Source organism: Phoca vitulina, unplaced genomic scaffold (genome assembly GCF_004348235.1).
Source record: "Phoca vitulina isolate PV1807 unplaced genomic scaffold, GSC_HSeal_1.0 scaffold20, whole genome shotgun sequence".
Lineage (NCBI taxonomy): Eukaryota > Metazoa > Chordata > Mammalia > Carnivora > Phocidae > Phoca > Phoca vitulina.
In genome coordinates, this window is record NW_022589723.1 from 35,746,982 (window position 1) to 35,760,173 (window position 13,192).

Sequence of the window (13,192 nt, forward strand, 5' to 3'; positions counted from 1 at the left end):
CCAATTGATAGGTTCCCCCAAATCCCTGCCTATTTACCCAAGATTGTCTTTTATTTTCCCCAAGAGCAATTGCAGAAAGATTTGGAACTTGAGGGAACATATAGATTTTGAAGTGGAGGTAAAAGATAGGTAGACCAACGAAACAGAACGAAGAGTCATAAAACAGCCCCAGATAGGAATTTAGCACATTCCCAAGGTAGCATTAGAAATCAGTAGCGAAGACACAAACTACTGCATTGAAGATAAAAGATAATTGAATTAATCAAACTGGATAGCAATATAAACAATAATTAAACTGAATCTCTACCTCATGTGATATCGTAAAACAAATTCCAAGTGGATTATTTATTTAATATAACCAATAATACCATAAAAGCACTAGATAAAATGTACATCTATGTGTTGGCAAAGGATGTTTAAGGCATGAGACCAATGCTACAAACCACAAAAGATGGCCAAATTTGTACACAAAATTTAAACTTCTGAATGGGAGAAAAGACAAAGTTAAGCACAACTGACAAAATTAGAGGGCAAAAATTGTCAACCTACACAGCAAAGAGTTAACAAGCCTTTTGTAGGTGATCCTTTCATTAGCTACAGGAGTTAAAAGCAATTCCTGTCCACACAGTCCTATTCAACTGAGCACTCTTAACCCCAGGCTCTTAAGACAAGGGTAGGAAGCTTATTTATTGGATTCCCTGGACAAGGAAAAAAGTGCCCCCCCCCCCCCCGCCAAAAATCCTGTATCATTATTTTTCTACAGCACCATCTTCCTTGGACTGGACGCATACAATGGTATTAGAAAAGATACTTTACCAAAGCATTAAAAATATTTATATCTGGGTTTGAGGCAAATTATGTTCTCCTTGTTCCTGACTGTATTTTCTAAGTTTCTAAATTGAATATACTTTGCTTTGGAGATAAGGGGGAAATTTTTATATCGGCTCAAGTTCTTAATTGCAAGAAACAGAAACCAATCTTGGCTGTTTTAACCAAATAGGGGATTTATTATTTATTATGAATGTACTAGGTAGCTCACTGAATTACAGAGAAGGCAGGAGACCAGGCTTGGGCCCAAGCAGACAGAAAGAGCTTCCAAATCATACTCCAAAGTCTTTCTGGGGAGAAAACAGCAGCTGTCCCAACCAAGCAAAAGATGCTAATCTTTGGGCCACCTCCATCTCTGCACCAGGAACTTGATCTTGGAGCAAACCCAACTGTCCCTACTACCAGAAAGACATCACCTCTGCCTCTTACCGTCACTTCATGCCCCAAAGTCGAGGGCGCAGTTGGCAAGATGACCTGGCCTGGGTCATGTGCCTCCATCCTGAGATGTCAGGGAAAAGTAAACATCTGGCATTTTTAGCCTCTATAGTGGGTGGCTATCTCTTCTCTTCATCTCATTAAGGCTCATAAGACAATTCCCTAAACATACAAAGCCGGTTCATGTGTTAGGTGGTCAAGAGAACAGTGAATGTCCACTTCTTAATATACTTTAAAGAAGAGATTTTCATCAAAAATATAGGGGGAGGGAGGACTCTGAAAAGTAGTAGTAGTTTAGAGGGAATTGTGAAGATGGGGTGAGCATAATTCAAGCAATGATGAAGGCCTCCTCCACCTGCTACAAATTTTCATCCTCGCCCCTTAAAATGTGATTTCCCCTTAATTTTATTATTCCCCTAAGATTCTCTAATTAGTACATTACTGGGAGCTAAGCATGCTTTTTTAAAGTAAAAATTCATTTATAATAGTTGGCCGGTTATCAATAATGTACAATGTGTGAATCAATTTGGTCATACTGTTTTTTAATACCTGCCTCAAATAACGGCCCTCTTGCCTATCTTGGAACGAGGCGGAGATGAAGGGAAACAGGAACACGCAAGCAGCAGGCCTGGATGAGGGGGTGCCAAAGGAGGATCCAGGGTGTGGTAAGAACAGAGGGGGCCTGAAAGGACACAGTAATGAATGCAGAGGGAGCAGAAAGGAAAGCAAAAAAAATACCAGACACACCTCTACTTTAGAAATTTGCTGGAAACATCTGGGGATCGAGAATAAGACGAGAGGAAAAAAATCTTCTTCATGGACTTAAAGGGACCCCAAATGTGGGCCATTATTGCTGACTCAGTCATCTCATGGGCTATAAATTATTCCAAACTAAAAAGGTTATCCCAAACTAGCTTCCGTTTCTTACCATCCAGGCTGATGGAAGCACTTAGTAAGGCACACTGTCCATCCCACTGAGCGTGCCCCGGAGGGAGCGCACACCCCGGTTTGAGATGAACACCACTGGCTGCGCAGGACCGGCTTGAGAACCAGGGCCAACCGCGCTCTTTGTAACGGATGCTGGGCCTCACGTACGTGGTGCTCAGTCCTTGCGCCGGCTTAAGCTGAACCACATTGAGGCCAGCTCCAGAGAAGAGAGCGGTATGTTTTGGTGTCTCTGACATGTTTTCTGGGTCCCAAGCTACTGCTTATTTTTCCTCTCCTTTTGGTATTTACCATCCCCCTTCTCCTCTCCCATATTAAGGAAAACAGTGCAAGCCACCTTAATTTCCTTTTTGTAATGAGGCAGGGCAAAAATAATAAATATGCATATTGACATTTGCTTGGGAACCTCGAATGTAAATTCAAGGCACCAGCTCTTTATTCTGGTTAGACAGCAGATCACAATTAGATCTTCCTCAAATTCTCTGTCGTCCTGGTAACTGCTCTCTACTTAGAACATGAGGGCGAGATTACTCAAAAGGGTCTGGAAGGGGAGCAAGAGCTTATTAAGGAGTTCTTTCCGATGCTCAGAACCACACAAGCTGTTCCAAAACAGTAGCGAGGCGTCGGAGAAAAGCCCCCGTTCAGGTTATCCCGATCGCTGTGATGTATTTGGGCTCTGCCGCCGTTAAGTAGTTATGTACATTATAATAACAAGATTGGCTATGGCACACCAAAAATATTGACAATGAATAGTATTTTGGATAATCACAGATTGCAAATCCGCTTAAACGCATTCAACTCTAACAGATATATTTAGACCTAGATGAACAGTAGCTGGAGGAATTTCTTAAAGTGTCAATTGGTGTGAATGAATAAAGATGGTTTTCAAGGAGCCATATTGCTTAGGGATTAAGGCCAACTGGAACAATTCACTTAAAAAAAAAAAAAGCCTCCAAGCTCAAGAGAGCAGCTCCCCTTTATTCGATGGAGGCGCGCCCACTTCAGTCCTCAGGACTGGTGCTGGCAGCCCTGCCATGATGGTTTAGCCCTCCCCATTTGTATAGAGAAGAGTTTTTAATTGTGCATAAATGGGAACGCACAGCTCCTGTGACACAATGTTTGCAGCAAGGATGAGGAAAACAGAAATCTAAGTAGCAGTCCTTTTTATTTTGGCTTAACAGATTTTAGCAGGAAGACTCTGAATATGAATCGGCTTCATTTTTAAATCCTGAAGACAATTTCTGAAGCAGCCCATAAGGCGCCACTTTAGTCTGAGGCAATTAAAAAAAGCCTAGAATAGCAAGAAAGAAAAATCACACCATTTGTTTGGACATTGCAAGGGGGAAAAGTTACAAATGATATGAACTCCATCCCTACATCCTCCCTACATCTATTTGCTTTTATACTCTTCCTGGGGTTTTGGAGGTGGGAATGGCAAGAAGAGTAAGGAACGTTTATAATGCTTAAGATACTGCTTGTCATGTTTTAATTGCCATAATGTGAACTGTGTTACAAGCACTTAATAAAAAGGATGGCGCAGACTTTCTCCCCATAGGCCAGTGGGTCTCAAGAGTCGATCCCCTCTTTGATAATTTGGGCATCACTAAAAAAAAGTAAAGACTTATTAGAAGTAACTTTTTTTTTTTTCCTTTCATGGTCCTTAAGGACCACCCGGAGAAGGCATTTTCGAACTTAAATCCTTTACGATCTAGAGCGACCTGGAAACTACTGGAAATGTAGTTTCTCAAAGTGAAATACCAAGAGAGGGTGGCCAAGTAGTTGGACTTCCTGCAAGTCCCACTTTTAAAGTGGCCTTCACCATCTTCTTGTAGCCTCTAAGAAAGCCACTTAATGAGGAACAAAACTAATTAGTTTAAAATCAGACTGAATCTATATAGTAGCTGTTCACAATGTGGAAAATCACTTTTTTCATGGCTTATTTTCTTTTAAAATGTATGCCCTTTTCCCATCCTTAATGTGTTCTGTATAGATGAAACAAATACTCTTTGCAGCAGGACCTGGACTCAGAGGCCTCAGAACCCAATAAGAGAGTCCTGTAGCTTAAGGGTCCTTAAATGCTCACCATCTTTGTCACCTAATGTAAAATCCATCTGATCGAATAGCCGTGACTGAATTATAGATATATAATTTTTTTCTATTAAATGTTAATCTTCTGACTTGGCAGGGCAATAGAAACTCTAAATTATTAAGAAGGCAATAACCTCTCTAAACTCTTTCCTGAATTCAGAATATTCCCAGGACTGCTATCTTAAAAAACAAATTGCGAAGCTGTTTAAAATATAAAAATCAGGCCCATTCAGTACAACAATTTGATGCCAAATATCAATTATAATGGGCATTATTTTTATTGACGTCTCTTCTACTGTATCATGGAGTAGAATACAAGTATGTATGTAGGTGCACAAACACACACACACACACACACAACTACTGGGGAAGCAATCCTCGCAAGTCTTGGCTCTTTCTCATTTACATATGACATTTTTGTAACCTTCCCTTTTTGGTTGTATCCATTCATCACCGATGTTTGTTCATGCGGGCATAAATAATGAACATGCCCTCTAATGCATAAGTCATGCCACATGACCAATTATGCTCACCACAAGGGCTCTCGGTGCCCAGGGAGCTTCCCTGGAATGCCACCACTGCTGCAGCTTCTGGGTTTTTTTCTAAACCTCTTACCATCACAACTCTCGTGAGGCAGAGGCCCCTGTATGTGGCCAGAAACAGAAGCCGTGCTAAGACGCAGGTTACTATTTACCCGGAGAGATCTGATCTAGGCAGTCTTGTTCAAGTAGCCAAGGCCCAGAACTGGGAAAGAACTTCTAACAACAAAGTCTCGGATCCAGTTTAGTTGGGGGGATCACTGAATGAAAGGGAGTGGAGATGCCCGTTCTCCATGTTGTATTTTGTATACCATATATTTTACGGTGCCATTTTTTCCCCTCCTTCCTGAAACACAGTCATTGCTGAGTATCACGCACAACATGTAGCAGCCAGCAGCGAGGCCCAGGCTCTTCCTTCTCTGGCAGGCATGTGCCACCATATTTTTGCATGCTCATCACAGGCAAGTCTCTTTCCATCCTTATTTTGGTGCCAAAGGTACTGCCATTACTTCGATGCACAGAACTTGCAAGAAGAAAAAAGGTCACGTGAGGCTGCAGAGTCCAGTGATGAGGAGAATGAAGAGGCAGTAAGGAGTTCTTCTACTGTGGTGAAGCGGATGTCAAGAGAAGCTTCTGGCCACTGCCACCTGAGGTTTAGCTTTATGTGAGCAGGCCCTGATACACCTTGTCGTCGTGGGCACCAAAAATGAACTTGAAACCCTTTTCTACTTTGAAACGAGTAAACCAAGAACAGGAACCCTTCAGGTAGGTAAGAAGCATGTGTAGAACAGTTTTTAGGAAAGCTGGTAACACTGGGGGGAAAAGCACTCGTGTTCTGAAGCAGCAAGATTCCTAAAGCAGCAAAGATTCGACGCATAAGAGAGTTTTAAACCACGGAATATTTGGCTAGGGTCAAGAGCAAAGGTTGAAATAAAAAGCAAGCCATCAGAAAGATTAAGCTACATTCATCCGGAGTTATAGAACGGCGCAGGTATAGCTAGTGAATAAAGTCACTGTAATATTAAAGTTTAAGATGTTCGTTGAATGAATATTCAGTTTTCATAGTTCTTTATAACATGGACCCTCCGGCAAAAAGAATGAGCTTTCCCAACAAAGCAGGAATGATAAGAATGAAATGAAACAGTGGGAGAGTAATAGAGCTTTCAACAAAGGAACGCACACCAAAAGAAATCTGGTGATTCTTTTAGAGAGCACTCCCATCTCTGACACAGCTGATCTTCCTGCAGATGTCCTTGTTTTTCTGAACAAAGAACAGCAGAGAGACCAGCATCACCCACTCTTGTATATTCCACTTGTTTACTATCTAAGAAGCTTTAGCCTTCAGTGTCATAAATGCAATCTCTGCCTTTGATATCAAAAGGTGGGTGAATGAGACAATGGGATTAATTCAAGGAGGTCACTTGCTCCCCCACTCTATGTGGCAGACTGAAAATGGGCAACATCATCTGTACGTTGGACCCCTTCGTGCTCGACACCAAATTCTCAAAAGTGGCACATGGCATAAATGACCTTGTAAATCTTTTACGAGGATGTTCAAAACAATATTCCACATTTTATTGGTGATTGAAGACAAAATAAAGTACACATGAGGTTCCCCTCCCACTTCTATTAAGGAAAATACAACACTGAAATGTGACTATTCAGTAAAGAACGTTCTCTGCTATAGAGCTTCAAAGAAGACCTAAATAAGACTCATGAAACAGAAGTCATGCCAAAGGACAACAGTAAATATACAAATTAAAGGATCCAAATACTGCTCATGTAAACTATCTAAAGAATTAAAAATAAATCCAATTCTGACTTTTCACTGTTGTTTCTATACTGAAGAAATGTGATGGTTTCTGGTGGGAGAAGCTATTTTGATGGCTCTTTGTCCTTGTTATTATACAAAATTGGAACCCAAAAATCTGGTTCGGGGGCGCCTGGCTGGCACAGTCGGTGCAGCATGTGACTCTTGATCTCAGGGTCGTGAGTTCGAGCCCCACGTTGGGCATAAAAAAAAAAAAGAAAAGAAAAGAAATCTGGTTCACGATGTTCAAAGATTATTGCTAAGGCACATTTTGCAATTAAAAGAAAACTTGGTTGAAAGGATTCATTTGTTCAGTTTATTTGCTAACAGTCAAATTAGTAATCTTCGATCTGAATGGTAAACAAAATATTAATAAAAATAGCAAAACATATAATCTCTCCTTAATGAGATGTAGTTAATAAAAATGGTTGGTTACAATACAGTATTTACTAATACATGGTCAATTTTATTATTTCCTTGTGATCTACATTCTTACAGTTTACTCTATTATTGTACTTTCATCTAAAACCTGAAAAATGTGTTTTCTAAAATCAGTTCTCTAATTTTGCATGAAAACTGCATTTCACATTATTAATTTTATTAGTGCAATTTTCCTATAAATAAGTACAAAGCATTTGGAGGATGTATGTATAATGAATGTTTCATTACTATAGTAGCAAATGTAAAAGTAATTGCTTTAAAAAGCCTAAAATTTTTGACACTTTGAAAAATCTAGCATACCATTTATCATAGTTCTCTAAATACTATGGCGAGAGAAATCACCACAAGTGAAAATTAAGATACTGCTGTAGATATTATGAGACCATTTTAAAATAAATTCCTAATACATTCTACCCTTGCCTGTTTTTAATCTAAATGTAATTTAGCACTGCACACCACTTTATGAAAAGAAATGTACTTAAAGGGGCATAAAAGTTACTAGTGTAAGAAGAAAAAAATCTGTACCTCTAAAAGAAGTCAAAGGCACTCATGAAGTTACTTCAATAAAAATGCAACTCGGCCAGCCAAGTTATGATGCATTCCTTAAAATCACATTTGGTCTCATGGCTCAACTGAAGACCTGAAAGATCTTTTGATCCGCTTACCAAATTAATTTCCCTGAAAGAAATCTTTAAAAATTATTTCAGCCTAACCCTTCTTCGTATGGACCTACGAAGGTGGCTTATGTTTTATTAGGGACTCAACAGCTTAAATATACGTAGCCCATCCGAGACAGTGTTAGGTTGTTTGCCTAACTGTAAAATTAACATAGATAGAATATAAGATTTGAACTGATAAGGAAAAACTCAGTAACATACCCATCTAATTAAAAAAAAAACTTGCTGATGAAACAAAATATATTTTATTTCAATTATCCTAGCACAAGGCAGCCCAGGAAGGCCATGGGGTTGCACAGGGAATGCTGAGCACCACAGCTAAAGCACACCCTGGCTGATCAGGACTGCTGTCAGCACACAAGCCCCTGCCGCATCTGTATGATCTGGAGTAAGGCCGCCTGCACATCTTCGTCCATGTGACCCTTGAGAGAAAGAAGAAAGGCAGAAACATTTTATGTCATCTTCATTTACACAAGAATTCGAAAGACCGAGACTTTGAAACAGGGCCTAAGTGGTTGTGATTCACCAAATGCTAAAGCCTCATCATCACGGTGCTATTCTAAAGGATTTACTGGAAAGAAAGTAAGCTTCAAAGTAGTATAGACCAGCTGCTCTCAACACTTATTATCAGAAGACGGATGGACAAACGCCTCTCCTTTCCTCTTTTCTTAACGGCTCAGATAATAGGGGCAGCATGAGTTATAGATAAGCAAAGTCAGCTACAAAGCTGTTTTATTTCCTGCTCCTGCTGAGAAATGTTTTTGTAATTAGAAAAGTAATCAATGAAAAAGACTCCATACTTATATTCTTATCCTAAGTAGGATCACATGTACGATTTTGCAACTTGCCCTTTCACCTAATGTCGCAAAGTCTTTCCCCAGCTGTATCCCTAATTATTTTTTTTTTAAAGATTTTCTATTTATTTATTTGAGAGAGAGAATGAGATAGAGAGAGAGAGCATGAGAGGGGGGAGGGTCAGAGGGCGAAGCAGGCTCCCCGCTGAGCAGGGAGCCCGATGCGGGACTCGATCCCGGGACTCCAGGATCATGACCTGAGCTGAAGGCAGTGGCTTAACCAACTGAGCCACCCAGGCGCCCCTGTATCCCTAATTATTTTACGTTATTGGATACTATTCCAGTGTACAGATATATCATCGTTTCTTTACTCGTTCCCCCAATGATGGCCATTTAAGGTGTCGCCCATCTTTTTTTTTTTTTTATTTATTTGACAGAGAGAGACACAGTGAGAGAGGGAACACAAGCAAGGGGAGCAGGAGAGGGAGAAGCAGGCTTCCCGCTGAGCAGGGAGCCCGATGCAGGGCTCGATCCCAGGACCCTGGGACCATGACCTGAGCCGAAGGCAGACGCTTAATGACTGAGCCACCCAGGCACCCCAGTGTCGCCCATTATGGGCAGATTCCTCGAGAAGAAATTGCCGGGTCAAAAGCAGGCTCAATTGCTAATTTTGCTAAGCACTACAAAACTTCCCTCTACCGGCATTGTAACGATTTGCACTGCCACCAACCGGGTATAAATGCCGATTTCCCAGACACCTTGGCCAACACTACAGACTATCGTCCTGTTTAATATTTGCCAATCCCATAGGTGAAAAATGGTACCTCCTTGTTTATTTGCATTTACCCATTACCAATGAGGTTGAGATCTTTTTATATGAATGTTAGCCATTTATATTTAGGAAGAAACACTTTGAACTTAAAAAGATGGCAAGAGGTTGATTAAATGCGAGTCAATATGGTAGGCTTAAAACACCCTCTTCCCCTTTTTCTTTGCTTGAACACTTGAATAGGTTTCAGCATAACACTTCCTATTAATATAAAAAGTTATGCTTCCAAAATCTGTTTCTATAACAGCAGGATGATTAAATTTCAAACATTAGCCATAGTTGACTAAACTGAATTTCTTAGTTAACTTTATGATGCCAGAAGGCAAGACTATTTCAGATGCCAGTTGTTTTTGTTATGTTTCATTAGGAGTCAGTAGAATTTCAACTTTTGGAAGCATACATTAGACAAAGTTGAAAGGCTCGTTAGTTTGCAGTGTCTTCCGGCGAGAGCATGCTCTTCCTCCTCTGGCCAATATCAGACCTGAATGAGTTCCTCATCCTCTCTAACACACATCTTCTACACTTTTCTACCATTTTCCTCCTAAAGTTCCTATTCTGCTGTCCATCAATTGTCTTCTCTAACAATTGCAGTAAGTTGACCCTTGAACAACAGGAGTTCAAACCATGGGTCCACATAGACACAGATTTCTTTTTTTTTATTAATACCATATGGTACTATACATGTATTTTCTCTTACGATTTTCTTAATAATATTTTCTTTTCTCTGACTTTTTGTAAGAATACAGTATATAATAAGTATTTAATAAATATCACATACCAAATATGTGTTAACTGACTACTTATATTACTGGTGAGACTTCCAGTGAACAATAGACTATTAGTAGTCAAGTTTTGGGGGGAATCAAAAGTTATATGCAGATTTTTCAACCATGCAGGGTCTGCACCCCTGCCTCCCACTGTTCAAGGGTCAACTGTACTTTCAAATCCCAGCTCATCTTCTAGCTCCTCAAAAGAAAGCAGCCAATCATACCATTCATTCTTTTCCATTTGTTTCTCCTGCATCTCCTATAGAAAAGGAAGGCTTTTTGACTTTTAAGAATTTGACACTGTAAACCTTCTTCCTTTTTATTATTTTACCTAGTTCCTTTTATTAAAAAATGACCTTCTTGGAAGCTTTCTCTCATCTCAACACCTTTTAAAAACAAAACAAAACAAAACAAAAACAGTGTGGGCTGACACTTCAAATCCTAAACAAGTCCTGTTATATCTCACCTGCCATTCTAACATTGTCTTTTAATACGTCTTCCTGAAAAATCTATTCTGAGAATTTTGGAGAAGCTGATCATAGGGTTTCTACAGAGCATTAAGTATAGTATTCTTCATATGCTAAACATTTTCTTATTTTTCTAAAGAAAGCTTTCTCATTATAGCCCCAAAGAAGGGAATTCTTAATCTTATGCTTCACTGAGTTTAAGCCTCAATAAATAAATATTATTGATAATCTAACAGAACCAATTTTTTTTCTTATACTCTTACAATTTTGTGCACCCCTTGTCATTTTTGCACTTTTATAGTATTTCCTACATTTCAAGAAATACTCCTGAGAAACAGTAAAGTCCTTTCCACTCTCTTTAGCTGACAGCCAGGTATGGATGTCAAGGCATTATCTCCAGCTAGCAGTACCATTAACATGCGCTGCCATCATATGTTGCCAAACTGTCTATAAAATGAGTGACAAGCAGATGGAGAGAACACTAAATGTAAGATGTTGTGTTACCATATAGCTTTGTAAATTTCTGTGGGAGATACACAAGCCATGATTAAAAGAAACACAATTATTTTTAAATAAGCATATGGGATACAACTACTTTACACATCAATGACTTTCACATAAATTTACTTGAAAATAATAAATGGTCTTCTCTAAAATGGGGATTAAAGAGTGCAGCTGTGTTGAGCACCGGGTGATGTATGGAAGTGTTGAATCACCGTATTGTACATCTGAAACTAATACAGAACTGTATGTTAACTATACTGGAATTTTTAAAAAATAAAATTGAAAGGATTCTTAGAAATAAAAAGAATAAAATGAAATCTTTTCCAAAGGAGGAAGAGTTTTTTTTTTTTTTACCTGTGCAGCACTAAGAAGATGTGTCCGATAAATTGCAATCACCTCTTGGTGCTGTCTGTCAGCGTCCTAGAAATGTGGAAAGACGGACAGATCAGAGATCAGCATTCACGTTTTCAAACACATGGAGGCTTGTGATAACGCCACCTTCAGGCTTGACGCTACACAACAGTATTGTGCTCCCACCATGTTATGCTCCTGCCACACCTTGTAACAAACCACCTTGGACCCACCAGATGCAAAACTTCATAGCGTTAACAGTAGTATAAACTTTCCTAATCAACGTGTGGGAACATTCCTAGTGAAAGCAATGCCACTTGTCCTAGGTACCATGAAATTACTGCCTCAGTTCACATCTAATGCCACGAGATCATCCAGACACTTATCAACTTCTACTTTGGATTATTGCAAAAGCTTCTCATCTTGTCTCCCTGCCTCCAGATTTTATCTCCTCTCATGCTTCTCTTTGCTCATACCACTTCTGGCTCAAAAACCTTGGGAGAAACTTCATTCCATATAAAAGAGAATCTAGACTCATGCGCTTGCTTCTCAACAGGCTTGGCAGTTTCGCCACAAATACAGCTCCCGCGACCAGCCAGGCTAGTCAGCCTCTCACTGCCCCGTGGGCATGCCTCTTGCATTCCACTCCACCCCTTCCTCCCTACGATTTCCCTTGCCTGAAAGATTCTCTGTGCTCCATTCACCTACCAAAACACCATCTACCTTACAGGTTCAGGCCAGCTGTTTCCTTCCTCTCTAACTAGCTCCCACCACACCAGTGATCCTTCCTTCCTGTGAATTCATAATCCCTTAGAATCTGGGATCTTATTCTCAATTCTATATTTGATATTTTTGATCTTGTTACTTTACTTTTCGTGGATCTGTATTTTGCCTCTCTACCTACCCAGAACTCCCTGGGACAAAAACTGTGTACTCTCTCTCTCCCTGACAGTGTTTAGCACAGTGTCATGAACATAATAAATAATAAACCAATATTTCCAATTATTGAAGGGACTACCATATCCTTTTGATAAGATCCAAATCAGTAATTTGTCATCATTAATTTGTAGGCCAGGGGTGTTAATAAAATGAACCCTTAAAAAATAGCTTTCTTCTATTCAAAAACAACTCCTAACCAATTCATCTAAAATTGGAAATTATTAGCAACAATTTACATTTGAGCAGGATATGTTTTCCTTAGTATTTCCATGCATGTTATATTACCTCATCTGATTAAAAAAGCAAACAAATAAGTAATTTGTTCTTACTGGCCTACTTTACAGGTAAGGAGGCCAAGGATTAAGGGGAATATTCTATGTCACTTGCTTTTAAGTGGAGGAGTTTAGAACTGAGCTCCCGTCTTCAGTTTCTCAATCCAGTTGCTTTCTTTGACATAGAAAGGAGACACATATATGTATATAGGATACCTATATATGAATATATATATTTCCAGATGTTTTCTTTTAATACATGAGATATAAAACCAGAGGGATGCCTACCTTTATTTGTAAGTATAAAATATTATTTCTAAAAAAAAAAAAAAAAAAAGAACACCTCCTTTAAAAGTTGAGTGGACCAATATTTGAGAGAGTTAGAAAGATACCAGATTTGGAGTCAGCCAGTCCCAGGATTAAATTCTAGCTGCATGTCCCTAGGCCTCACGTATTTTCATCTTTGTTTCCTTAAGAATTAAATCGGGGGGGGGGGCGCCTGGGTG

At 39.5% G+C, this 13,192-nt stretch overlaps 1 protein-coding gene across 6 annotated transcripts in view; it reads right to left on the reverse strand.

The window, feature by feature from the left end:
* Positions 1-4,505: 4,505 nt before the first annotated feature.
* The window catches only part of UACA (uveal autoantigen with coiled-coil domains and ankyrin repeats), a 94,725-nt gene continuing 86,038 nt past the window's right edge, over positions 4,506-13,192 (reverse strand). For 4 of the 6 annotated variants that reach the window (XM_032417059.1, XM_032417063.1, XM_032417062.1 and 1 more), the window contains 2 exons: positions 11,479-11,544; positions 4,510-8,185 (listed from right to left, as the gene is read on the reverse strand). In XM_032417059.1, coding sequence (XP_032272950.1) covers positions 8,114-8,185; positions 11,479-11,544 — 138 coding nt within the window. In that variant the 3' untranslated portion in view covers positions 4,510-8,113. Of the gene's footprint in view, positions 8,186-11,478; positions 11,545-13,192 lie in introns of all 6 variants that reach the window. The other 2 variants (XM_032417064.1, XM_032417061.1) reach the window with 2 other exon arrangements.